The 26,982-nt window shown below is 40.8% G+C and overlaps 1 protein-coding gene across 3 annotated transcripts in view; it reads left to right on the plus strand.

Annotated features, from left to right (window-relative positions):
- PPA2 (inorganic pyrophosphatase 2) overlaps positions 1-26,982 on the plus strand; it is a 47,970-nt gene that overhangs the window by 19,151 nt on the left and 1,837 nt on the right. For all 3 annotated transcript variants that reach the window (XM_045018981.1, XM_045018982.1, XM_045018983.1), the window contains 7 exons: positions 79-132; positions 3,317-3,436; positions 4,663-4,749; positions 7,858-7,984; positions 17,516-17,643; positions 19,605-19,690; positions 22,745-22,814. In XM_045018981.1, coding sequence (XP_044874916.1) covers positions 79-132; positions 3,317-3,436; positions 4,663-4,749; positions 7,858-7,984; positions 17,516-17,643; positions 19,605-19,690; positions 22,745-22,814 — 672 coding nt within the window. The remainder of the gene's footprint in view (positions 1-78; positions 133-3,316; positions 3,437-4,662; positions 4,750-7,857; positions 7,985-17,515; positions 17,644-19,604; positions 19,691-22,744; positions 22,815-26,982) is intronic.

Consider the following 26,982-nt stretch of genomic DNA (forward strand, 5'->3'; position numbering starts at 1 on the left):
AGAAATAACTTATCACGCAAAATGTTTATCACCAACTTAGCTTTATTTTAAATACTTCAATTTTTTTTTTCTTTTTAGGTAGTGTTTAACATGGTTGTAGAAGTGCCTCGCTGGTCAAACGCTAAAATGGAGGTAATTAAAAAAACAACCTTGGTTTATTAAATATATAGATATTTGCAGAACTGATGGTGATGTAATGGTTTCCAACATTTTAGAAAGTCAGTTTATTCAGTTGTATCCTTATATGTAAAATTCTTACTACTGGAATGTTCTTTTGCAGTTATTCATGCTGACGTTTTTCCTGTAGTTTAAAAAAAATTAAGGGCCTAATTTTGTCTCCCTTACTCAGATTGAGTATTTCCTTATTCCTCAATAACCCCATTGATTTCGAGGTGCAGAGTAAGGTGCTACTCAACATGAATAAGAGGGGCAGAACAGGATAGCTGCAGGATAGTGTCCTGAACTCAATCTTCCTCTCAAATACACAGGTACCGTAATTTATTTAACTTTGGATTCAAAAGATTTAATCCCTCCATGAGCTTTACTGGTGAATAAATTATAGTGTGCCAGTCCTAATCTTGACCTCTCTGTATTGGTGATCGAAAAACATCATATTTAATCTAAGAGCAGTTGTTGGCACTTAGTTACCTTTGAAGTTTTTTTTCTTCCTGGGAAATTAGCTTTTGAAATTTTAAAAGTAGAGCCTGATTGGAGCATTCCTCTGCGGTGTCACAATACAAAGGCTTAGGCATGTTTTATTTGTGGTGAAGGTAAAACACTTCCTAGATTGTACAGGAACTAGCTTGTTCCCTTGATAATATATTAATTTCAGGGCTCCCTTCCCCAAGGTTTTGTGAAAGTTTGGGAGTAAGCTGTTAATAGTCTTACCTGTGCTGGTGCCCTGTCCAGAGCTTAATTTTTTTCCTGATCCTGAAATGACTTCGAAAGTTGGATTTTAAACTATGTTCACTATCACAGTTCATACTTGTAGGAATAATGCTGCTATTTTTTTTCTTCTGTCAAATCACGTTACATTTTAAGATGATATCAGGGGAAGGCTGAGTCCACTTGCCAAATGTTCTAATTTCACTGCACCATTTAAAGGCTTAACTTGAAATCTGGGTTACTTTTAAATGTATTTTATTTTCTTACCTAACACTTAACTTGACCTCTGGAGGTATAGAGACACCTGCCATCCCATTAGAATCAGGTTCCAATGTGGCTTGACATCTTGTCTGGCTTTTCCACCTCTGACTTCTTGCAAGAGGCAAGAAATGGCTGCCTTTACTTTGCCATGCCAGCTGATCAAATAACTGCTGGGATATGGAAATTCTTAGAACACCACATTGGCAGAGATTATATTGGTGCCTACCAGATTTCTGTTTTCCTAACCTAGCAGTGGGCAAACTACAGCCTTCCAGACGTTTTACTCTGGCCCATGAGCTCCCGCCGGGGAGCGGGGTCTGGGGCTTGCCCTGCTCTGGCGCTCCAGCTGGGGAGTGGGGTCAGGGGCTTGCCCCACTCCGTGAGGCTCCTGGAAGCAGCAGCATGTCCCCCCTCCGGCTCCTACACGTAGGGGCAGTCAGGGGGCTCCACATCCAGGAACCACGGCCAATGGGAGCTGCAGGGCAGTGCCTGCGGACAGGGCAGTGTGCAGAGCTGCCTGGCCGCGCCTCCATGTAGGAGCCGGAGGGGGGGACATGCCACTACTTCTGGGAGCTGCTTGCAGTAAGTGCCACCTGGAGCTTGCACCCCTGTCCCCCTCCCGTGCCCCAGCCCTGGTGCCCCTCCCACCCACTGAATCCTGCGGTCCCAGCCTGGAGCACCCTCCTGCACCCCAGACCCCTCATCCCCAGCCCCACCCCAAAGCCCTCACACCCAGCCAGAGCCCTCACCCCCTCCCGCACCCCAAGCCCCAATTTCATGAGCATTCATGGCCCACCATACAATTTCCATACCCAGATGTGGCCCTGAGGCCAAAAAGTTTGCCCACTCCTATGCTAACCCCTTCCCTGCTCCCAGACACCATCGTTCAGATTGGACCGTGGTAGGAAGCCAAAATTAGACATAGATCACCACACATCTGTGACTCCTGGACTGCTCCTCCCTTCATGGGAAGATTTTCTTAACTGATCTAAAGAATTTAAGAAACAAAGTTATTGAAACTTGCCTCCCCTGCTTCATCTTACTAGACCACATTTCCTGCATGTCACTCAGCCCCAACAGTTCACATAGTTTCCTGTTGGCCTTCCTTGACTTCCTTGAGGTCATTCTCATTTTTGCATTGCCAGCAGCCTCTTCCAAGACGCTCTGGCAACATCAGGCAGGGGCCAAATTATTTTGCTCAGTTACATCGCTGTACATCTGGAGAAACATCACCAATCTCGGTGGAGTTACTCCATATTTTCACTGGTAGGATTTGGCCATATGCAGGGAAAATCCTGACTGAAACCAGAATTGCACAATCAGTCACAACTTTCGGAGCATGCTTTGTATTTATACAAGAAGCAGACCTATAATTAGAGGCACAATGTCCAGCTCTGACCTGGTGTAAATGGGTGCAACTCCTTTGGAAATCTATGGGCCAAATTCAGTGGTGATTTAAATGGTGGTGTATGTCACATGTTTGTTGTAAATGGGTCAGAGTACATGTGTAAGTGGTAAAGTCAGACTTGTCTACTTGGGGAAACTGGCCAGAATAGCTATTGTGGAATAAGCTATTTTGCAATAGGTCCCCATGTGGAGACACTTATTTCAGAACAAGAGTGCCTTTTTCTGATTTAACTTAATCTGCACCAATTTGGTGTTCGTTGGGTGTGCAGAATGAGTGTGCAGAACAAGTGTAACTGCTATGCTATGGGTAGAGAAAACAGATGGAGGAAAACAACTAACAGTTAAAGCAGTTTTCCCATCATTGTCAACCCCTTGTTGTCTGATCAGCTTGGGCCCCTATTTATGTTACTGCCGAATTTGGCCCGTAAAGTGCAGAGCTTCAAACCTAGTTCCTCTGCAGTATTTGTAGCTGACCGTGACAGACTCCTAAATGGTATGCCTTTGCTTGTCTGGGTCCAACTATTTTTTTTTTTTTTTTTTGCCATGAATGCTTCACACCAAAGCTTAAAACATTAATAGCAAGTCAGATTTTTGAACATGACCCTGGAGAGTTAGTGAGGCTATCACACTTTAATACTTTCCAAACCTCAAGCATGCTCTCCCCACTGCCCAAAATGCAACTTCTTACCCAGTTGGATACAGGATTAATTGCTGTGCATTTTAGAATTCTTTTCTCACTCTCTCTCTTTCACAATCTGCTTAGATTGCCACCAAGGAACCATTGAATCCCATTAAACAAGATATAAAGAGAGGCAAGCTTCGATATGTGGCCAATATCTTTCCTCACAAGGGTTATATATGGAATTATGGTGCCCTCCCTCAGGTAACATTTTTGTTATAATGGTGAAACCTTCCTGTCTTCTGGGTAAATTGCCTTATAAATCCTGAGCATTGCCTGAATGCAAATAAGTTGCAAGAAGGACGTTTTTGTTTGATAGATTTGTAAATTAGGAATTTTTTATGCAGAGCTTTAGTGTGTCCATAAATTTTGATCAGAACTGGGGCATATGTGTAAATGTGTGTGCTATTTCAGGAAGGAGTTAAGTATTTAAGGAACCTTGAATTTATACTTTTTACTTCCCTGTACTATGTGAGAGGATTAGGCTGTCATCTTCCTGTCATTCAAAAGTACTTAAACCAAGAAGTAGTAATATTTTTTACCCCTTACACAAAGTTCAGGTAGTAAATTCATGTAGGCCATTCATATTTGGCAGTATAAAGAGTAATTGGAATCTCTTAACCTCTTTCACAAAGGGAAAACATATAGGGACTTTTGGTTTTGGGTTAAACTAGTTACTCTGACTCATTTCATTTTGAATCTTCAGACTTGTTTGATCATATTTAATTTAAAAATTTTGTTTTGTTTTTATAAACAGTGGCTGCAATTCCATATTTGGTGACAATAAGGGTTTAGATGTTTGCTCACGATTTAGATGTTTGCTCATCAACAACCAGTGGTGAAATATTTGAGGGTGCTTTAGAAGAAATTTCACCACAAATCTCTTTTCTCTCTTCCCAAAATCCATGTTTTTTGGTGGGTGGGTGTGGGCGTGTTTTTTCCCTCTCATTTCTAGTAGATTCATTACGTCAAACATGGAAAAGAAAAATCCCCAAATTGAAACAATTACCTACTTCAGAGGATATAAAAGTCACAAAAAACAAAGTCACTTATAGCAGGAAAATAGCTACTGATGGCAAACTTTTTCTAAAAGTGGAAATAACTAAGTTTTAAAACAATTCCCTTTAATTAAAAAAGCAACAAAGAAAATGTTGAGCATATCTTCAGAAACACATCCAATTTTGACTTAGCATTTGTACGTGAAGAGGGACTTAAATTCCAGACCCTCAGATTAAAAGGCTGGTGCTCTCCCAGCTATCTTATCCAGGCTCATAAAATCTACCATCTTCCTTGAGCTAAGCATGCCTATTGCCAGAAAAAGGAGAGGCTGTGTCTTTATTTACTGGTGTTTTATTAACCTCTGTAATTTATAGGTAAACTAAGGAATTGTGATTGGAGTTTAATTATTGTGTTTCTCAATCCTTTAACAGACTTGGGAAGATCCACACCATAAAGATAAGGATACAGGATGCTGTGGTGATAATGATCCCATTGATGTGTGTGAAATAGGCACAAAGGTTTGTCTTAATAAACACGGTTATTTTAATATTTTGGTAGCAGCTTTTTGGATAGAATGGAGAGGGACAAGGTGGAAGCAATTGACCAGAGGGAAGAGGTTACACTATTTATTTGTGGTTGGGGGATGACCAAAGTACAGGGCTGGCCTTGGGGAAAATGGCACCCTGGGCGAACTTGCATTTAGGTGCCCTGACCCCTGTGGGTGTGGTGCTCCCCCATGGGATCCCCACCCTGCTTTCCCCCCTAGCCCCTGCATTGTCACCTTCACCGTGATGCCTGTACCTCCCTCCTGCGCCCCTAACCCTGCACGGGCACGCCTCCTCGCCCCAACACCTGCATTCCCCTCCTGCGCCCCTAACCCCTGCACTGTGCCACCTTCACCCCAATGCCTACTCCCCCTCCTTCACCCCAATGCCTACTCCCCCTTCACTCCCAACCTCTGCCTCCTTGTGCACCCCAACACCTGTCCCCTCCTTTGCCCCTACCCCTGCAGTGTGCTCCCTTCATCCCAACCCCTGCACTTCCCTTCTGTGCCCCAATCCCTGTACCCCTTCACTCCTACCCCCTGCACCTCCCTCCTGAGCCCCTAACCCTGCACTGTGCACATCTCATCACCCCAACACCTGCCCCTCCTGTTCCCCTAACCCCTGCAGTGTGTCCCCTTCATCCCAACCCCTGTCCTTCCTGTACCCAACCCCTGCACAGCGCATACTCCCACACCCCAACACCTGCCCTCTGCACTGTGCCCCTTCACTGCTACCCCCTGCACCTCCTTCCTGAGCCCGAGCCCCTAACCCCCTGCACTGTGCCCCTAACCCTTTCATCCCCCTCCTGCACCCACGTTGGGAAACTGACCTGGATGCACAAAGCAGCTGGCACTGCTGCTTGCTCCCCCACTGGACTGCTGCTCCTCTGCCCCATGCACCCCCTGGGCTGTGTAAGGGGAGGGAAGGAGAACAGCCTCAGCATAGCCCAGGTGGTGAAGTGACCTGAATGCAGGGAGCCCTGGTGTTGTGTATGTTGCAGGGGGGGAGAGAGAGTGTGTGTGTGAGACAGTGCGTGTTGTGTTGAGGGGAATGTGTGTGTGCCTGAGTGTATGAGTGCGCTGTCTCTTTAAGAAAGCACTCAGGGTCAGGAACCTGAAGGCTTGTGTTCAGACACAAGCAGCCACCAGCAGCTCCAGACCCAGAGAGGCAGCAGCACACACACAGATTTCCCCCTGTCCCATCACCCAAGCTCAATGGAAATCGAGTGCATGGGTGAGGGGGACACCCTGTCATCAGCCCCCACCCTACCCCAGCAGACAGGAGGACGCTCCCAGTCTGGAATGGCCAGGGGTGGCTCCGGGGAGGAGGATGAGTGGGGGGACACGTGGAGCAGGGGGGAGGAGGGGAACCCCTGCTCCGGAGGAGTCATCTGATCACCTGGCTCCATGGCTGGTCATCCAACTACCCCCTGCAGCTTGGGTCTCTCCCTCCAGCCCCCTCTCCAGCGCTTCCTGCCTCTGTCAGCCCAGCTGACCCTCAGCAGGTCAGGTGGGAATCCAAACGCTGCGCACGTCACCCTCTTTGGTGGGCCACTCGGACAGCCCACCCCAAAGGCCAGCCCTGCCAATGTATGGGCAAGGTTCTGTTAGAATCTGAGAGGAAACTGAGGGTTGCTTGTGTTGGTAGGGGAAGGGTTTAAAAACCCTGGGGCTCACTTCAGGTTTATGTCTTATGTTCCTAAACCCATGCTTTAGGGTTTCATGCTTTAGGGTTTCATGCTTTAGGGTTTCATGCTTTAGGGTTTCAGCCAGCCACTGGCAGGGGGTCAGGAAAGGATTCCCCCCACTACCTCCCAAATATTCTGGAAGTGTTTTTATCTTCTTTTTCTGTATGACTTGGTCTATTCTGGCCTTAAACTCAGTGAAATGGTGGATTTTGGAGAGGGAAGAAAGAACCAGCAGGATTTCACAAAAGCTTGGGTATTGACTGAGAGAGACAAGAGGAGATAAAAATGGCAGGTTTTATGACTAAAATAACTCACAAGGGCAGTGTAATTCTTAACAGCAATAGAAAAGAGAGAGAGAACTTATTTTTTTTTGCCATGTTGAGCTTGAATTGCCAGTGGGGAAATCTAAGAACACGAGTCAGAAAAACAAACGTGTGAGACTGGAGTGAGGGGGATAGATTAGGTAAAAAGGCAGATTTGGGAATGACCTGTTTAGAGGTGGTAGGCTGAGGCCACCCAGAGATGAGAGAGAAAGGAAAGAGGGTCTAGTATAGCGCTTATGGGATGTTGACTGAGATGGGAGGAGAAGGAGACTCCGAAGGCTCATTTGGAGTGGTAAGGTGGTAACAACATGGAGGGAGAAAAATTCTGAAAGTCCACAGAGTTAGGAAGGGAGGTAGCAATCATCAGTTGTGCTAAAGGTGGTGAATATATCAAGGAGAATGAGTTTGCAGAAGATGCCCCTTGGACTATGCCAGAAGGAGACTGATTGCTAGTGACCTAAGTAAAGGTTGTGGCAGTGGAGAGGCGGAACCTGAATTTGGATTACAAGGGATCCAAGAAGGAATTGGAGGAGAGGAAATTGCTGCAGCAGGAAGAAACCTCACACTCCTGGGGCTTGGAGGAAAAGAAGAGGAGAGAGACGAGGTGCTATTTGGAGAAGCCAGGGTGAATTTAGAGAGTAGAGATAGGTGTATGTTTGAAGGCTAGAAGAAAGGAGCCAGGAGAGTGAGAGAAGAGATGAGGACTTGGGATGGAGATAGGAGGGATAGGTAGAAGGGATTAGAAGATGAATGAGTGGTGCCTACAGATTGGGGTAAATATAGAGGGGAGGGAAGAAAATTCTTGCTAGAACATGTCAGTTTTCTCCTTGAAGAAATTACTGAGATCTTGCACAGAGCGGTGGAAGAGAGAATCAAAGGTGAGAAAAGACGGGAGGGGGCAAAGAGACCTGGGAATCTATTAGGGACAGGAAGTAAAACTCTGGACAGGAATGTGGAAGAGTTGAAAGAGGAGAACAACTTTTTGGTCTGTTAGAGGAAAACAAAGAGGTTGCGACTGTGTAGCCTTTTCTGTACCTTTCTGAGACAGAAATTGTGCTGCTGTGCTTTCAGGTTCACTCTCCTGGTGAGATCATTCAGGTAAAGGTTCTTGGAGTTATGGCTCTTATTGATGAAGGAGAGACAGATTGGAAGATTATTGCCATCAGTGTGGATGACCCAGAAGCCCAGAAAATTCATGGCAAGTATCTTTACCTGTCCTCAAACATCCATTTCAGCAAGTGAACTTTGAGGAACAGGATAAACTTAGAATTTGGAACTGGTAATACAGAAATGTGATTATGAACCGCGCAGCATGGTCAGTAGAGCGGTGTTTGACATAGACGCACAAAGAATGAAGCAAAGCAGACCGCTTAAAGAAAAGGGAGCATGTATTCATCTATTTGCTGTAATCTGCACTTAAACATCTTCTTTAGGGAATGCACTTACGTATCTCACACTAAGCTTTAGGAAGGCTAGCGGCTATCTCCGTTGACTTCCTCAGATGACCTGTCACACAGAGAACCCTGTATGAGAGAACATGATCTTTGAAACATGACTGTCTTAGTAAGTAGTTGGGAGAATTGTAAAGTTTAAACCCTTGCAAATGTAATTTACTTTGAACAGCCCTAATTTCCATTGGCTGTATGAGGGTTTTTTTGTTCATGGTATTTGGATAGGTATAGTTTTGCACTCTGAAGATGCCCCATCATTTTTAATGTGTCCTGTAGGGTTTTGACAACATGATTCCCAAGTAATTGAAAATTTTTGCACATGTGAAATTAGTTGGTGGGCTCATTTTAGCTTTTTGTAGTTCACATTACAAAATCATTATCACAATTGACTCTAACAGAATTCTTGATGTTAATGTCAGCAGAGAGAAGGTACAGATTAAAGGAACACATCTAACTTAAAAAATAAAATCACATTTGTCTGAAAAGCTTTTACTTGCAACTGTGAAATAGTTTGTACTATTGCTGAAAGAAACAAAAAGAAACAATTAGCTTTTTAAGTGTTTACTTTCAGTATTGGTAGTTTGTCTCCCCAACAGCCATTCATCCACTAGTTTGTTTTGTTTGGGTCCTTTGCACAGCAACAGAGAAGAAAAAAAATACAAAAAAAAGGTGTGATTTGTGTAGCCACAAAAAATGGGTGGCAGGACTTCAAGGCAGGTCTAGCACTTGAAATGACCTTTAACTTATTTTTAAAAAATTGACTAGATTTCAGCTTGGTAGGGTTGCTTTAAAATGGCCTGGTAACTGGATTACCTTGCCATTCCTGCAGGTGTTCCCTTCAGAAGAGTTAAGGGTGTGTTGTCAGTGTTTCACACTGTGCTTGTTCTGTACCTTTCCTGTAGCTAACAGGGCTTCATTCTTAAAAATAAAATCATTGGGAATCCAAGGGCTAAAGTCGTGTGCAAGTCTTTGACAATCTTTGTCAAGGTAATAATTATGTTCTGAGGCTAAATATCCTATGTACTCTCAGGTACACGCGGTCAGGACTTATCCTTTTGTTGGGATAAGTACCCGTTTTAATGGTCTGTCGGTAGTAACTGATGTGTCCAATAGCGTTCCAAATGTCTGAGGAATTATGCTGCTCAGCCATTGAACCATTTTCCTGGTGGCTGAATGCAATATTAAGGCAAGTTGTTATCTGCATCAGTGGGCTGCTACCTAGATGGCCCTCCCCTTTTCATTGTTTCCACAGGTCACCATGACAGATTACCTGTGATGAAGGGATAAGGAAGCTCTTAGGCTGGTAAAATCACTGAGGCAGATCAATTGCAGCAGAGTGTTTTTGCTTCTTGTACTGTGTGTTTGTTACAGAGATCCAGAAGCTTAGTTTAGGGAAGCAGTGAGATGTCTCAGCCTGCGGCTTCATCAGTGCGAAGATGACACTCAGATCTATGACTCTTTTTATTCATCAAAACCAGGATGAGATAGAACTGATGCTAATGGCATAAGGAAGCATCTACATGAATGGATAGGTGATGTTAGTATGCCTTCTGTCTAAGGGGCTTGCTGGTATGGTTCATAGTCACACGGCTATCTTGGATTCATCACTAGCCCTGGATTTTCAGGTGACAGCTGTAGCACATAGATCCTCTTTCCATCTACTTTTGGTTTGGAGGCTGAGACACCTTGCTTTTTGCCATGGACCTTGCCCCCATGATCAGAACGTCTGACAGCCCTTAGAAATGACTCTGAAGCTTCAGCTAGCTACAGTGTAGTTGCTTGTAAATGGAAAGGCACATCTGGTAAGAAGGGCTAATTGATTTGAGATTCAGTTATCTGAAAGCATCTTTCTGTCTTCTTCCCCACCTCCTTCTCACAGGAACTAAGATCTGTGGAGTTGCCCTCAATGTTTGCACCCAAGTTTACAACGTTCCATAATGTTCAGTGGGTATCAATATACATTTTGTAATAAATAAGAACCACTTGGTGGCTGGCTAAGTGATCTTGACAAGCAATTAGTGATATATTTTTAGACATTTTTTCTTTTTTAATCTCTTATACTTTTTTTGAGTATAACTTAAACTGATTAAGAAATAGTTTAGTATGAGAAAAGTAAAATATGGAAAAACCCTAAGCCACCGTTTAACACTTAGTGCACTAGTGCTGTCTTAAATCTGATTTTGTTTTATTGAGCAACATTCTTGCCCTAAAGGATTGGGTGCTTTGGTGACAGAACTCCAATTTATTTGGAAATAGACTATTTATCTCTTTTTTTTAAAAAAAAACACCAAAAAATATGAACTGTGGCATGTGATGTGTGCGCACACACACAATTTTTCATTTGAGAATATATTTGCATGAATAGCCATGGTTTTCTAGTTGTATTTCTTAAACCCTCAAGTTTAATCTCATGCAACCATTTTTTCTTGTCCAGAAGAAGGAACCTAATCTAGCAAGCATAATTGTCTGATAATGTGACGCTGGCCAACCAGGTGTCAGTTCATGCCAGGGTCCCCCTGCCTCAGTTGACTACTGATAAATACAGAGTTGAAATGAGTCTGGCTCACCTCTGTGTACGGATTGTTAAAATAGGTATTAGAATTTTAATAATGTGTTGAGTGTTTAGACTTCATTGAATGCTTGTGGGTTGATGTATGCAATTAATCTAATACAATATAATATTTGAGCATTCACATTGTAAGCCTCTATGTTTAAATCACCCAACAGAAGAGAGGCATTAACTAGTATAAAGTGCTAATCTTCAACAGAAGCTGTTATGTCCTGCCTGACAAGGAAGGCCATCGACACCAGACAGACTACAGTGGAACATTAAAGAGAACAAAATATTTCTTTGTTTATTCCCCATGAAGATGAGTCTTGCAAGTGAATTGCTCCCATCATCTGAGTTTGAAGCTCAGAGCAGAAGGGTGGGGGGAATAAAATCCTTAACAAAGAGGAAATGTATCTTTATGCTACTTGGACTGTGGGGGGCAAGGATTACTAGGCATAAGCAAAAGATCCCCAGTGCTTAGCCTGGATTAGCTATAAAGGACAGATAGTGCTTGTTTATTATACAAACTTCTATCACATTTTGAAACTTAAGCTTGGAATTCGTGTGTGTGTATATATGTTTACCTGTTTTGACCTTCTAAATAACTCTCTCGTTTCCTTGTCCCATATAAATAAATCTTTAGATAGCTTGTAGTCAGTCTTTTAATCAACTGCCTTTGGTGTAAGATCCAGTGTGCAATTGACCTGGCTAAGTGCCTGGTCTTTTGAGACTCAGAGTAACCTGAATATTGCTACAAAGAGTCCTGTGGCACCTTATAGACTAACAGACGTATTGGAGCATGAGCTTTTGTGGGTGAATACCCACTTTGTCAGACACAAAGGTGCCACAGGACTCTTTGTTGCTTTTTATAGATCCAGACTAACACGGCTACCCCTCTCATACTGAATATTGCTGTGATCCTTGGGGTAAGGGCCCATCTGTCACAAAGGTAGGCTAACCTGGTGGCAAGACAGAGAGTACTCAAGAGGAATGTCTGTGACTCCATGTTAAGATTGTTATAGTGTTTGAAGAGTTCACACTTGATGATTTGGTTGGTGAAATTTAAGTATAGAACTCACAACCAATTGGGGGTTTATGCCCTGGTTCCTAACAGTCTGCCCTGAGGTTGGGTCTCTCACTCTTAAGCCACTGCAGAGCAGCTTGACAGATGGGAAATACACAACTCTGAGTGTATGTCAACACAGCAACCAGACACCTGTGTCTGGCCCATACCAGCCGACTCCGGCTCGCAGGGCTTGGGCTCTGGGGCTGTTGCATTGCTGTGTAGGCTTCTGGGCTCGGGCTGGAGCCTGGTCCATTGCGACCCTGCAAGGTGGAAGGGTCCCAGAGCTTGGGCTACAACAGAAACAGCCTTGCAGCCCGAGCCCAGGAACCTGAGTTGGCTGGCAAGGGCCAGTTGCGGGTGTCTGGTTGCTGTGGTGACATACCCTGAGAAGCGTCCGTCTAACAATCGGAGGGTGAAGCGGAAAACGTTTCTTAAATATAAGAAATGGTCACTTCAGAGATTGCCTGAGTAATCCAAGGTTTGGAGGGGAGAGGATGTCCCCCATCTGGTTCCACAAAACATAACTGTTGCTTGTAGTGGTTAACAGGAATCCCTCTTCGTTTTGAAAATAAACAAATCTGGTGGAATGTGCAGTACAATATGTCCCTTCATACTTGTTTTTCCTTCCTCCCCATGAGACTTTTTTTTTATTCAGATGGACGGTAGCTGTGGATAAAACTCAGAAACCTCTTCTAATAACTGACAAGCTGATATCATTGAATTATGCTATTGGCATTGGTTACTTTCTATTATTCACTTAATATTTCTGATTGGGTGTAGAGTTCTTGTGTTTGGTCTCTGCCCAGCAAAGACCTTTCCTGTCTCCTTTGTCCCCTTCAGAAGTCTGAACAACATCTGTTCAGTCTTTTTTGTTATGCTAACGTTTGTGAAAAGTGTTTAGTTATTTTTTTTTTTTTTTTGCTTGGGTGACTCAGGCCACTTTGTGTTAAAATTTCAAAGTAGGCATGTGCATCGTTTCTGGTGAGGATTAGTTATGGTAAATCTGGAAAAAATAATTCAGGGACAGTAAAGTCATAAATGCTTGAAAATCCTGTCCTGGGCTTGTGTTGTATATCAATTTTTTCTTACTGCTTTAAACATGCACCAGGTACATCATATTTCCCCATTCTGGGTTTTTGATCATTCTCAGAACTGCAGTTGATTTCCAAAACACTATTTAAAGCAGAGCATTTCCCATGGTTTATACAGAATCCTCCCAATATATAGGCCTCCAATTCTGGAGGCATTTATTGATAAGTACTGCTTAAACTGGAAACTCTGCCTAGAATGCTGTCATGTAGAGCAGTGAAAAAGCTGTAATTTGTATTTGCAATACCTGAATGACACGATCTGGGGTTTGAGAGGTGCTTGGCATCAACTCTCATTGACTTCATTGGGGATTAAGGAGACACAGTTTCAAAGGGCTGAGCCTTAGGTATTATGTTGGGGTTATAAAATTACAACTTTTAATATTGGAAGGGGTGGGGACAAGCCCTGTTTCAAATTGAGCTGCAGTTCAGACACTGGCTTCTTAAGTGTGCGCATGTGTGTGTGTAAATTAAAAAGTTTAACCTGGAAATTTTCATTGGTGCAAGGGAAGAACCAGTTTTAATACAATCAGCTTTGGTTTAACTCTGCCATTTACATACCTGAGCGCTGTTTTCTGCCCAGGCAGCTGCTAGCCAGATAACCATTGCTGGACTCAGTGGAGCAATTTAAAAACAAGGAAGTGGGTCTGGGTGTGGATCTAAAATTTGTTTTCCCCACTCTTGAATCTCTAAAGCAGGCCCGAGCTTTGTGTAATATCTTGGCCAAGAAGCGAGTCAAATTCTTGAAATGGAATTTTTTTTTGGACCACTTGTCTCATAGTGGGATTTAATTTATGTATTGAAGTTCAAATACAGATCAGGACCAATTTACCTTTCCTGCAAACTCAGAGAAAGATTTGGGCATGATTATGTTTAGCCCCAATTACAAAGGCCTAAAATGAGATTCATATTGGCCAAGTGTTTTAAAAGTGACTAGTGATTTGGGGTGCTGGGTTTGAGGTGTCTTACAGTTGCTCTCAGAAAGTATTGAGCACTTCCCCTCTAAAATCCAGGCCCCTTAAAGGTGTCTCAAGGTCAGCACATAAAAACCAGGGAACCCAAAACCACTGGTCATTTTTGGAAATCTTGGCCAGCTGGTTTTATTCTGTGGGTCATTAGAATGATGCCTGTATATATACATATCTGTAAATAATTTCTATCAATGTTGGTATATTAATAACTTATTGTATAGTTACCGTACACTATCAGCACCCTTCTCCTCTCCCCAAATGAAATAGTCTCTGCTGTTTATAAACATAATACATAGCAATGGGCAGTGTCTTGGGTTGTTTTTATTCATTATAGATGATGACCATATGTGGTGGCTTTAAGTTAGTTTTGGGTTATGTGGTCAGTCGCTGAATATTGCACTACTTGGTATCATGTACTGTGTATATTCCCTTTCTGTATGCATGGGTATATTTATATGCAGAACAGCAGAAGAGGCCCATGAAAGCTTTTGTTGGGAATTTGTGTAAGCATTCAACATAAAGAAATTAATTGTCTGTACTGGGGCTTTTTTTCCCCCCTTGCTGCAGAAAATACAACAAATGCCTTTATATGGAATGTAGCTGCTGCTTCCTGTAAATGTTTATAAGATGTTATTAAAAACATATGTCTTCTCTTCCCACAGACCTTGTTTAGAAAGCTTGTTGCAAGCATGTTGTTTTAGCTTTGCTTGCAAGAAACAGCATCTGTTGTACTAAAAATGGTAGTTTTGTACAAATGTTTTTATCGCTTCCTTTTGTAAGGCCCGATAGACTTGGGAGCCACATTTTCATTGGCTCTTTCCTTTGACAAAAAGCAAGCCGTAATCATTCGTGCCAGCCTCTAGAGATTTTCCTTATTCAAACCAAGCTGCTTACGCTCACTGTAATAACAGCTAACTTTTTTTCATCTGCTTTTTTTAACCCTGGGGTTGACTTTGATGCTTATGAAAGTGGAACTGGAAAATGCATACCGGCAATATGCAGAAATCACACCCCCATACCTGTGTTAATCACATTAATACTGTATGACCTGCAAGGCTCCTCGCGTTCACATCCTGAGCCTCTTCTGAGCAAAGATTGACAATATAGATAAATAGGACCAAATTATATTGGGCAATACATTTGCTATTCTATACATGTTTAGTTCCCTTTGACTTCAGCCTGAATACATAGTTTCAATGGAGACCACGTGTATATATCCAGTACCAGAGTATGGCATCTAATGACTGTGATGCGGGGAAGGCAGAAATCAACCGCCTCCTGTTTGTTTTATTCTAATACAGATGTGAAACCCAGCTTCTAGAGAGTAGTCACTTCATCTGCTATCCTTTCTTCCTATTTTTCTGCTCCCTTATCAGAACTCTGGGAATGCCTCCTCCTTTCCCTGCCCTCTCCCGACTTTACATCCAGCTCCCAAGTCCTGTGTGGAAGCTCTTAGTGTTCAGTGGACTGAACGAGCTGTCTTTCCAGCTTGTCCATGATGTCTCTTAAGTGACCGGGGTGGGTCGCTGTCGAGTGATGAGGCCCTCTTTTCCCCGTTTCCTGTCTGGCTGAGTGCTGGCTTCACAACAAGAGGACTTATGTTGTAACACTTCCCCCAAATTAAGAAGAAAAACATAATTTAAAAAAGCCGGATAATCACATGGTGCTAATGTTCCTTTTTTGTTCCACATGCTTCTGGAGCCTATTAGAGAAAGTGGAAACAAGGAGGAGAAGCCAAGCTAGCCCAGATGCCTTTACTGAAGGTCATGGGCCATGAAATTCAATGGTGCCTGTAATTCCCCAGGTTGTCCTTATTTCTCTTTTTATAGATTGGCACTATGTTTGCCCTCTTCCAGTCCTCTGGAATGTTTCCCATCTTCCATGAGTTTTTGAAGATAATCACTAATGGCTCAGATATTTCCCCAGGAAATCTTTCTCTTGCCTGGCAACTTGAAGACATCTGACTTGTCTAAGTACTTTTTTGACTTGTTCTTTCTCTATTAGCCTCAGATCCGACCTCATTTTCACTGGCATTCACTGTGTTAGACGTCCAATCACTACTAACCTTTCTGGTGGATACTGAAACAAAAAAGTCATTTAGCACTTCTACCATTTCCACATTTTCTTTTGTTATCTTTCCCCTCTCATTGAGCAATGGGCCTGCCACGTCCTTGATCTTCCTCTTGTTTCAAATGTATTTGTGGAATGTTTTCTTGTTACCTTTTATATCTCTAGCTAGTTTAATCTTGGTTTGTGCTTTGGCCTTCTAATTTTGTCCCTATATGTTTGTGGTGTTTATATTCATCCTTCGTAATTTGACCAGTTGGACCTAGCTGGGTTGTTCAGAGTCCTTGGGGGTCATTAGGACTCAAGAAAGCAGGAAGGGCCCTTCTGCCACATGAGGCCACCACATCTGTGTGACCTTGTCCTCTCCTGCCCAAGCGGCTGCTTCTTGTCTGGCTTGCTATAAACCCATCTGGCTTCCTTTGTTCTATCTTTCAGGTAACTTTCCCTGCTCTGACCTCACACCTCTCCTTTGAGGAGTTAAACTAAAACTGTTTTTTTAATGGATGCAGCTGTCTTTAGTATAACTTTTGTGAGGTCTAAGCACCATTGTTAACGTTAGAGAGAGAAGGGGAGTGAGGTAATATCTTTTATTGGACCAACTTCAACTGGTGAAAGAGATTTGAGCTTTCAAGCTTACATAGAGATCTTCCTCAGGTCTGCTAAGTATTTCCCATTGTCCTTGTCTGATCTGTACCTGCTTCAGGACTGATCAGCAGTGATGGGTCCATATACATACAGGCACTCATGTTACAGAAATTTTTCGTAATACAATTTCACAATAGCAACCAGTATTTGTAAGTTGTACAGCCATTTTCCAAATTCATCATGCTCTGCCAAGGGCATGCGTCCCTGTCCTATACTTGTGCGGCAGGGACTTTCTTATTCTGCTGTCAGGTGCTCTGTACCTGCAGAGGTAAGGGTAGAATGTGGTTAGCGCAAGTAACTAGCAGTAGGTATTAGAGTACTTAATGCTAGTAGCATTTACCTTTTCTCTATCTAATGGGCCAAACTCAGACGTAATATATGCCGTCAGGTGTGTTTTTAATATACATTGTAGGTTTTCCTTTGCTACACCAAGTTTATACTTTGTTTTCAGGTGCTAGTTTAAAATCCATGAGCGAAACTTGTTTTTGCCAGTTATTTTTCCATTATCAAAAAGACGCATTGGCACAGTGGCTGGGAAATAAAATGTATAAAGTAACCCAAGACTCATATGAGGTACCTAGTGAGATGAAAGCCTATAAATATGGAATTTTCTTCCCCACCTGCTATAAAGATGGTCATTTTATTCATTGGCCCTTTGGGTCTTAATTAATGAAGACCAGGAAGTGACTAGCTTATCTGTTTTAGTGTGGTGGTGAAATAAAATATCAACCATGGGCAACTGAGGAAGAAACTGAAATTCTCTGATGACTTTGAAATAATTCACTGAAATCAAATTGCTTGCAAATATTTTACAAGACTTCTAAAAATTGATGTTACCAAAACTGTGAGTAAAAAGGTGATACTTTTATTTTATATATATATACCTACAGATATTGATGATGTCAAGAAACACAAACCGGGTTATCTTGAGGCTACAGCTGAGTGGTTCCGATTATATAAGGTCCCAGATGACAAACCGGAAAATCAGTTTGCTTTTAATGGAGAGTTTAAAGACAAGGTGAAGATTATATGGATTTAAAGATGCATCTTGCTGGCATATGTGGTTTTTGGAATGATATTTCCTAGATTTTTTGGAATTGCTTGCAAGGAAGTGGTTGGTCCATCATAATGGAATAAAGCTATGTCAGCATTCTTTAAATGTAGTATGGAGCGGGTAGGAATATATTATCAAACATCAGAACTTTATTTGGCTTATATTCATGTGTTTGTAAGATGAAAACCTTAATCCATCTAGAGAATTTTGAATAGCTGTATTTTTGTCTGTGTAGATAATTAGGTAAACTTGCAAAATTAAACGTATCTCAAGAAAATAATGGTTTCTGAATAAGTGGGTAAAATATTAGGTGCCCCTCCTGTAGAGATTTACACATAGGCATATATAGTGTTTGCAGGATCAGGGCTGGGTTTTTTTTTCCCCCAATATCTTTGTCATCATAGGAAAGTAATGGGGAATAGATTTTGTGCATAGACTGGCAAATCTTCATGACAGTTTTGCAAGACTGTATCTTTTAAAAGAAGCAGTACGGTAGGGTGCAGACTTTTCCATGCTTGGTCTTTGCTCAGGGGTGAATTTTTTTAGTAATTTTGAGTAAAAATGTTTCAGCAGTTTTTGTCTTCAAGACTAAAGATCTTTTCCCGTCTTAAGAAAAATTCTCATGAGTTTTTGACAACCTGTGGCTAAAATAGCTGCTGATTGGAAGTGCAGTGGACATGGGAATAATGCTCCCTGTAGAGACTGTGCTCACTGTAGTGCTCACCTTTTCCAGGTGAAATTGGGTTGATTTGAGTTTTTCAAAATATTTTGAAAATCACACATTATGTACAATCTGTAGAGGGATTTTTTTCCTAAGCATTATAAATGGGTTCCAGTGAAATGATGCCCGTTCACAAATTGGCTATAAACTGTCTAAGCTATAAAATGCCTCCTAACCAACCCAAACAAACTTTCCTGTGTTGTCTGGGTGTAAAGGTCCTCTTATTACTCTTCTCCCTCAAATGAATCATTAGCCTGGTGGAAAATACCCTGTGTTGCAAGGCCAGACAACCTGAGCTCTATTGCCAGCTCCTCCACTGTCTATACTTTGCAAAGCATATTCAGTGAGGCTTGAAGAAAGCAGCAGCCAAAACTGCTTGAATTTTGGGTCAGAGTTTGCACTAAATACCTTACCCCCTGACCAACTTGGACGTGCTTCATTTGTTTCTAGAGACCCAGGATGTAAAAGAGTAACTCTTCCCTGAAATGTTCCAGTGGCACTGGTGAAGGGTGGCAACATCTCGGTGGTGTCTAGCCACCTAGTCCAATTATGAAATGTGCACGCTCTGTCTGCAAGTGTGTGTTAGCCCATAGAGCTGTGATGCCCAGAACTTTAAAAACTTCTTGGAGCTTTTTAATTTCCTCCCTGTATTTCCTTTTTTAACAACAACAGCACAAAACAAATTCTCACCAAACAAAACTAGGCAATTAATATACCATTTTAATGTAACACTAAGGTTGGATGGTTGAGCAGTCAAATCAGGAAATGCCAATATATTGCTCTGTGTGCAACATTAACTTTAACCCTTGTGTGTATGCGTTATAATACAATCTTTAATAAGGATCATGTGTTGTTTCTCAAATAATAATGCATCATACAATGTTACTACATCTGTAGTTACACATGTAAAATCCTGTCTGATGATTTATTCCTGTACACATACACTGATGTCTTTTTTCATGAATCCTCCTTATTGTGTCTGGCCACCAACCAAAAAGTATCCTCAATGTGATGCCAATGTACGTGGTGGGTAGTGAGGTCTGTTTCTCACCTTAGAAATGTGTGATTATAGGGAGCCTCCTGTGAAGCCTTATTAAAAGTTTTGGAAAATATACCATGTGAAATTGCATTTTTAATAAATTAATTCTTTGGAATGTAGTTAATAGCTTTTTATATCTCAAAAATTTTTCTTGATATAAACTAGGATTTTGCTGTTGAAATTATTAAATCCACCCATGAATACTGGAAAGCTTTGCTTCATAAAAAGGCTGACGCAGGTGCTATAAAATGGTAAGTGTCCATTCAAAGCTATTCCTATTTGTATTGTATTCATTCTATCAGTGCAGCAACTGTGTATGAACCACTTACATTTTTTGCTTTGAGGTGGCAGTAACGTTTCTCTTTTTACAGCATCCTGATAGATAATTGCTCTTGTATGGTAACTACACAGGGTTTACTGGAAATTACTCCGAAAATATATATTGATCATGTGAGTCCTGCAGATTATTTATAAGTAAACTTTAGTAACAGCTCAAAAACCAGTTGCTTTGTAATCTGCTGTTTTTTGCACAATACTGATAACTTTTAATTTCTTTGAACATGTCCTGTTATGTAATTTGATAATATAGCCAAGTGTAGCTCGTTAATATTTAGGAATTACTTAATTGAAAATATTCATTTTAAACTAGAGAAAGAAGGTTAGGATTGTGTTAGCCATTTATTATGGGGACGTTATACAGTTACACTGTAAAAATGAAATTTATGAATTCTTTAAAGTGTTAAAGATAGTAACCTAACCTAAGGAAAAGCAGAGTTATTGCTGTCATTTTGTCCTTACTGTGTATCACTGCACATGAATTTATGATCAGCTTCTCTTCTAAAATTCCTGCAGTATTTAAATACAACAAAGGAATTAAGTTGTCAAGTTAGTCTTCAACTATGAATTTCCCTGTCCCCCATAATGCTGTTTGGGATTTTCCTGAGAGCCTCCATATTCCATACAAAGCCCTAATGAATCCTCTGCCTATCATTTATTCCATACTGTTGTTGTTATTTGGATTCCTCAACTGAGATTGGGGCCCCAATGTGCTGGATACTGCACAAACACATAGTGTGAGAGACAATCCCTGTCCCAAAGAGCTTAACAGTCTAAATAGCACACAGTCAAAGAGTTGGAGGACAAGTGTATTGTTATCTCTGTTTTATAGATGGGGTATCTGAGGCATATTGAGATTAAGTGATTTGCCCAAAGTCACACTGCAAGTCTGTGGCAGAGCCAGAAATTGACCCCAATTCTCCTAGCCAGTATTCTTATTGGACTGGATGGGTTTGCCTTAGAAAAGGGGTGGCCAGCCTATGGCTTGGAGCCACATGCTCAGAAGTTAATATGCGGCTCCTTGTATAGGGGCTGGAGCTACAGGCGCCAACTTTCCAATGTGCCGGGGGGGTGCTCACTGCTCAACCCTGGGCTCTGCCACAGGCCCTGCCCCCACTCCACCCCTTCCCACCCCCTCCCCTGCGCCTGCCATGCCCTCACTCCTCCCCCTCTCCCTCAGAGCTTCCTGCATGCCACAAAACAGTTGATCGGGAGGGATGGGGAGGCACTGATAGGTAGGAGGTCCTGGGAGCGGAGTGGGGGAGCTGATGGGGGGTTGCTGACGTATTACTGTGACTCTTTGGCAATGCACATTGGTAAATTCTGGCTCCTTCTCAGGCTCAGATTGGCCACCCCTGCCTTAGAAGCTAGTCACTGAATCATCTTTGTTGGCAAGATGTGATCACTGTTGAGTGATACCATCCTTAATGTTAGTTTTGTTTAACATCCTTTGTTTAAATGTAATGTAAATTGGTAAAAACAAAAAACAAAAACAAAAAGATTTATTGCTGTTATATTTGGTTGAGTCTCTAGGTGTATCCAATGGCTTACATTGCAACTGGAACTATTTGCAGTTTTTCCATGAACTCTCTAAGAAAATTCAGTGAAATCTCAGAAGGTAGCAGGGTGTATTTGTGCATATTAACATAACTATGGTGTTGTTCATTGAGCTAAAGTAATGGGCACCCAATCAATGTGCAGGCACCCTTAGAATACAATCAAACATAGGAGTAATGACATTTTTAGCTGTTTGCTGGGATATTGCATGGCCTTCACCCAACCCTTCTGACCCTACAGAGGGAATGGTTATGATGTAAACCATGGCATGCAAAGATTCATTGGAATCTGGGAAGTGTGTATATGGCTCCAATTCAGCAAAGTGTTTAAGCATGTAGTTAAAGTTAAGCATTGGTATCAGTGTGATTTTAAGCAGTGCTCTGATGAATGGGGCCCAGTATTGCTAGTAATTTGATATGTGTTTATATTGATATGTAACTGTGTGTATATATATATATATACATTTTTAAAAGTTCTGACATAAATTCTTTTAAATGTTAAGATTTTTTTTTAAGTAGTTAGTCCTCTTGAAGGTCTAACTGCCATAAAATACCAGGTTTGGGCTTGATACACATTTAAATGGCCTATTATCAAGCTCGCTGAGCTGGTTTGCAATGGTTTGTCAGCACAGTACCTTCAGGGGGTGAATGTTCTTCTGGGTTCTCTCTTAATACTATAGATGCCTGACATAAATCAAATGTGTAATGCAAATTCTGATTCATTATAGTCCTCCTATATGTTTCCTGGAAAAATGTGGTGTTCTCACTGTACTCAGTTAATAGTTGGATAACTTGGTAATATTGAGCTTCATATTTTTTGATTCCAAAGTACTTAGGCTACATATTAGTATAATTTATAAATAAATCCCAGCCCTGCTTTGAGGAATCGAATACTGTGTAGTTTAGCCTATCGGATAATTTAGATGAAACCTTACAAATCAAAGTCCAAATTCAGTCTAATGGATGCAGCTGCACTAACTTCAGTGCAACTTTAGCCATTTACACTAGCAGAGGATTTGGATCCATGTTTCCGTCTGCTCTCCATGAGCATTAAAGATCTTGGATGCTTTTTGAAAGAGCAGAGGTTATCCCCAGGTCTTTGATCAAAATTTCTCCTTTGCCACCAGTGTGCTGTGAAGTAAATTAATTGGATCCCTTACCCAAGGGTTGTCTCCATGCCATTGTGTCCATTTTTATAGAGAACTTTGGGATCCTTTTAAGGATGAAAGGCACTATATAAATGTAAAATCTTAAATGTATGAAATGCTGGTTATTGTTGCTTCATTTTTGACTGACTCATTTCTTGGTAGACATAAACATTTAGGCTCTTAGCAGAGGCTGTTTATCATAGGTAGGTTTTATTCTGTTCCATTTTTTTGATTGTTAACTATCTTATTAATTTTTATTTTTCAGTACGAATGTTTTGGTGCATGACAGCCCCTTTTGTTGCAGTGAAGAGGAAGCCAGGTTAATTGTGCAATCAGTAAGGGCAAAACGCTTTTAATAAAACTTTTTTTATTTTTAAAAATTGTTACTAACGCTAGCAAAAGATCCAAAAATCCAGCACTGAAATAAAATAGGTAAACAAAAGTGGGTCCTTGCATTAAACAAAGATGTGAGGTTTAAAAAATAAAATGTAGAATACACAGATTATGGGGGACATATAACCATTGTAATATAAACCTTTTTTGCTGCCGTATAGTAATTGTGTTTTTTGGCAGGTTCATTACCGTTTTGCTGATTTTCTATGGTGCTATTTCTTCTGATGCTAAATAGCAAGATTGACTATGTGTATCTAGCCTGCTGTCTTCTCTGTCTGCCCTGTTGCCATGAGTTACCACCCAGTGCTAAAACTCATTGACTAGCTGACTGTACTCTCTAATCACTAAGGGGATCCTTTGTTTGCCTACTTGCATAATTAAATGCATCGCTGTACAAGGAAGTGGGAAATGTTTTTCTAACTGCTTGTTAAAGAATAGTGCCTTGTTCTGCAAATTAATGTAAAATTCAAATACAAACTAATGTAAAATTCAAATACACGGGTTCTCTGTTTAAACTAGAAAAATGTCCTGCAGGTTTGATACTTACATGTGCAAATGTCATTGGAGGAGGAGTTATTCCATGTAAATGTTATATTTTGGAGACCACAACTAAAGAAAAAAAAAAAGGACTATGTAAAGTGCCTGATTTAACCAAAAAAAACCCCCTAAACATTTCTCACATGTATTTGCTTTGGCCATTCCCATGAGCATATCGGGTGTTTTGCACTTGGATGTGGCTATATAGGCAACTAACTAGCCTTAAGTCAAACTCTCTCAATTGCTTGATTTGTGCGCACAGCTATAGCAATTGTGCATATGTAAGTGTCAAATGAGACCTCAGGCCTCTTAAAACTGAGCTCTGAAAAAAACTAATGTTTTTACTTTCAAAACCCAGACATACAGTACATATACATATATGGAGGCGTCTTTCCTAGTTGCCTCACTTTTTCATTGTTTACTTGTAAGATACAGGCTAAAATCTTCAGTAGCTTACACCAGTTATATATCAGTGATGCAAAGTCCAGGACCTTTTATGTATTGGGATAGTGAGTCAAATACTCCTGTTTATTTTAGCTAGTTGAGGACTAATAAATTTCCCTGTGATGGGTGCTTATGACATTGTATCTGCAATAAGCAGTTAAAAGTGAACTCCCTTAAAAAATGTTGCCAGAAGATTAAATATAGTAAGGTGTCAATTATACCTTCTATCTAGGGGAAGCTTAGAATTGAATTTCCCATTTCTGTGCATTTAAAGTCTTAAATAACATTACTGTAAAAGGGTTACTGTCTTCTTTAAAATGTTGTATTTTAAGCTAATAAGTCTTTGTTACTCACAACAAAGCTGGTTAAACTGAAAGAAATTTCAAAATCAAACTTTTCAGTGTTGATTCTGTTCAGTTTCTTTCTGCATTTGTCTCAAAGTATGTCTACACATGAATTCTTAGGCACGTTTTTTAACATGTTAATTAACACAGTTGTAAAATTTTAGTGTAGAAATAAAGAAATGTTTGTTTCAGTACTCACATATTCATTCCTAGTCATATTTATCTGATTAAACGCAACTATCAGCAAACATTTGTGTTTTGTCTGTGCTAGAATTTACAATCATTTTTCATAAACACGTATTAAAACACAACTAAATATTCAAGTTCAGACATACCATCCGCTTGGACAATGAAAATCAATGAAATAATTGTCAGTTTCAAGTCCTCTATGCCGCACTGTTTGCATTTGAAACATTCCAAGTCAATTTGTTTGTTTTAAAACAGCTGTTTGTATGTTTTTTTACAACAAAAATTCCAGTGGAAATATTTCTACTGCAGTGTTTGCAAAATCAAAAATTTTAAATCTCATTTGAATTGGTGTTCCATGGTATTGTCTTATAGTAGCCACCAGTGTTTTAAACTTTTTTTTCTTCTTGCTCCCATTCCTCACTTTCTTTTCCTTGAATGGTTTCACTGTTTCTTTGTAGTATTTTACTAAACCCCAATCATCCATGACCCTCCCCTGCTTCTGTTGCTTTTACAGATTTTTCTTTTTTAATTTTTTCAGGCTGTCAAGTGACTAAAAAAATTAATCATGATTAATCACGCGATTAAACAATTATAGAATACCATTTATTTAAATATTTTTGATGTCTACATTTTCAAATATATTGATTTCAATTACAACACAGAATACAAAGTGTACAGTGCTCACTTTATATTTATTTTTTGATTACAAGTATTCGCACTTAAAAAACAAAAGAAATAGTATTTTTCAATTCACCTAATACAAGTACTGTAGTGCAATCTTTTTATTATGAAAGTTGAACTTACAAATGTAGAATTATGTAAAAAAAAAACTGCATTCAAAAATAAAACTGTAAAATATTAGATCCTGTAAGTCCCAAGTTTGTTTACTTTTGCAGGAGATAATGCTGCCCGCTTCTTGTTTATAATGTCACCTGAAAGTGAGAACAGGCGTTCGCATGGCATTATTGTAGCTGGCGTTGCAAGATATTTATGTGCCAGATGCACTAAAGATTCATATGTCCCTTCATGCTTCAGCCACCATTCCAAAGGACATGAATCCATGCTGATGATGGGTTCTGCTTGATAATAATCCAAAGCAGTGCTTACCAATGCATGTTCATTTTCATTATCTGAGTTAGATGCCACCAGCACAAGGCTGATTTTCTGTTTTGGTGGTTTGGGTTCTGTAGTTTCCGCATCCGAGTGTTGCTCTTTTAAGATTTCTAAAAGCATGCTCCACACTTTTTCTCTCAGATTTTGGAAGGCACTTCAGATTCTTAAACCTTGGGTCAAGTACTCTTCTCTCCCAGCTGAGTTTCAGGAGAGTTGGCCTAACTGTGCTCTGACATTAGTGAAAGTCAAGAGCGTTCCACTGCGGTTGATGGAGTTACCCCCGAGTAAAATTGGTACAATCAGAGAGATCAGAAGAGGTAGTCTGTGTCTGACAGCAGTAGGTACTGAACGTTTGAAATACCCAAAATTACCCTGGCATTCTGTAGCCAGACATACACCAGAGTTTATAACTGTCTGTAGATGGTGAAAGTCTCTGGTGTTTCCTGATACCTGGCGCTGTCTCTTTCTCAGCACCAGTGTTGGTGCACACTGAAAATTAGATGCTGGAACACCAGAACATGTCGCTGGATATGTCAATGTTAAAATGTACCATTTACTTTACAGCAAGTGTTGCCATCTATAAAACTGACCTGGGCAGCCAAGCCTTTGTTTAACATTAATCCCAAGAACCGCTTGCTCACTCAGTCTACAAGGAAGCTGCTTAAAATGTTTTTATAAAGTTGGAAAAGCTCCAAGATGAACTATAAATAGCTTGCAGAACAGTTTTTCTCAGACTTATCACATTATTCTTCCCTTATAAAACTGAAAAGAAAATGTGATAGAAGAGCTTTGCTGGGAGGGGGATCTGATAAAAGTACTTTGGTAGGAATACTTTCCAGGCAGAAGTATCTTTTAAAAGAGAACAGGAGTACAAGTACTCCTGTTCTTTTTGCGGATACAGACTAACACGGCTGCTACTCTGAAACCTTTTAAAAGAGAGAGGAAGAGGGGCAGTCTTCCTCTGAGAACTTAAAAAACCCAACCAAACAAAATAACAACCTGGTATATTTTCTGTAATGTTGATGATGTTGCGTGTGGACAGTAGGAAGGTTATGGCTAAAACCCAGGTAAGAGCCCTAAGAGTGGTGAACTCCCTTCCCCTTCCCTATTAATCTCATGGGGCGTTAACTCTACAGCCAGATGCTGATACTTTAAATGTCAGTGTTAAGTATTTAATTGCTGATGAGTTTAGCAGATGGGATGGGAGTGAAGCCCACATGGAACTGAGATTTGCTGGAGAGAAGGAATTTCAGAGAGTCGGAAATAGAAGAGAGGAGAGAAATAGGAGGATGGGAAAGGAAGTGAGACTAAAGACAAATAATACTGATCCTAAATGTGAAAATATTTTCTCACTGAGTGCTGCTAGATGTGACAATAGGTAGACAAATAAAATTAACAACCACGTTTAGTTGCACTAAGCTATATTTCCTAGCATTGATCTTTGTGGAACCAACATAAATGGGAGATTCAGTGTGGGCTGCGG

The sequence above is a fragment of the Mauremys mutica genome, chromosome 5 (genome assembly GCF_020497125.1).
Source record: "Mauremys mutica isolate MM-2020 ecotype Southern chromosome 5, ASM2049712v1, whole genome shotgun sequence".
Lineage (NCBI taxonomy): Eukaryota > Metazoa > Chordata > Testudines > Geoemydidae > Mauremys > Mauremys mutica.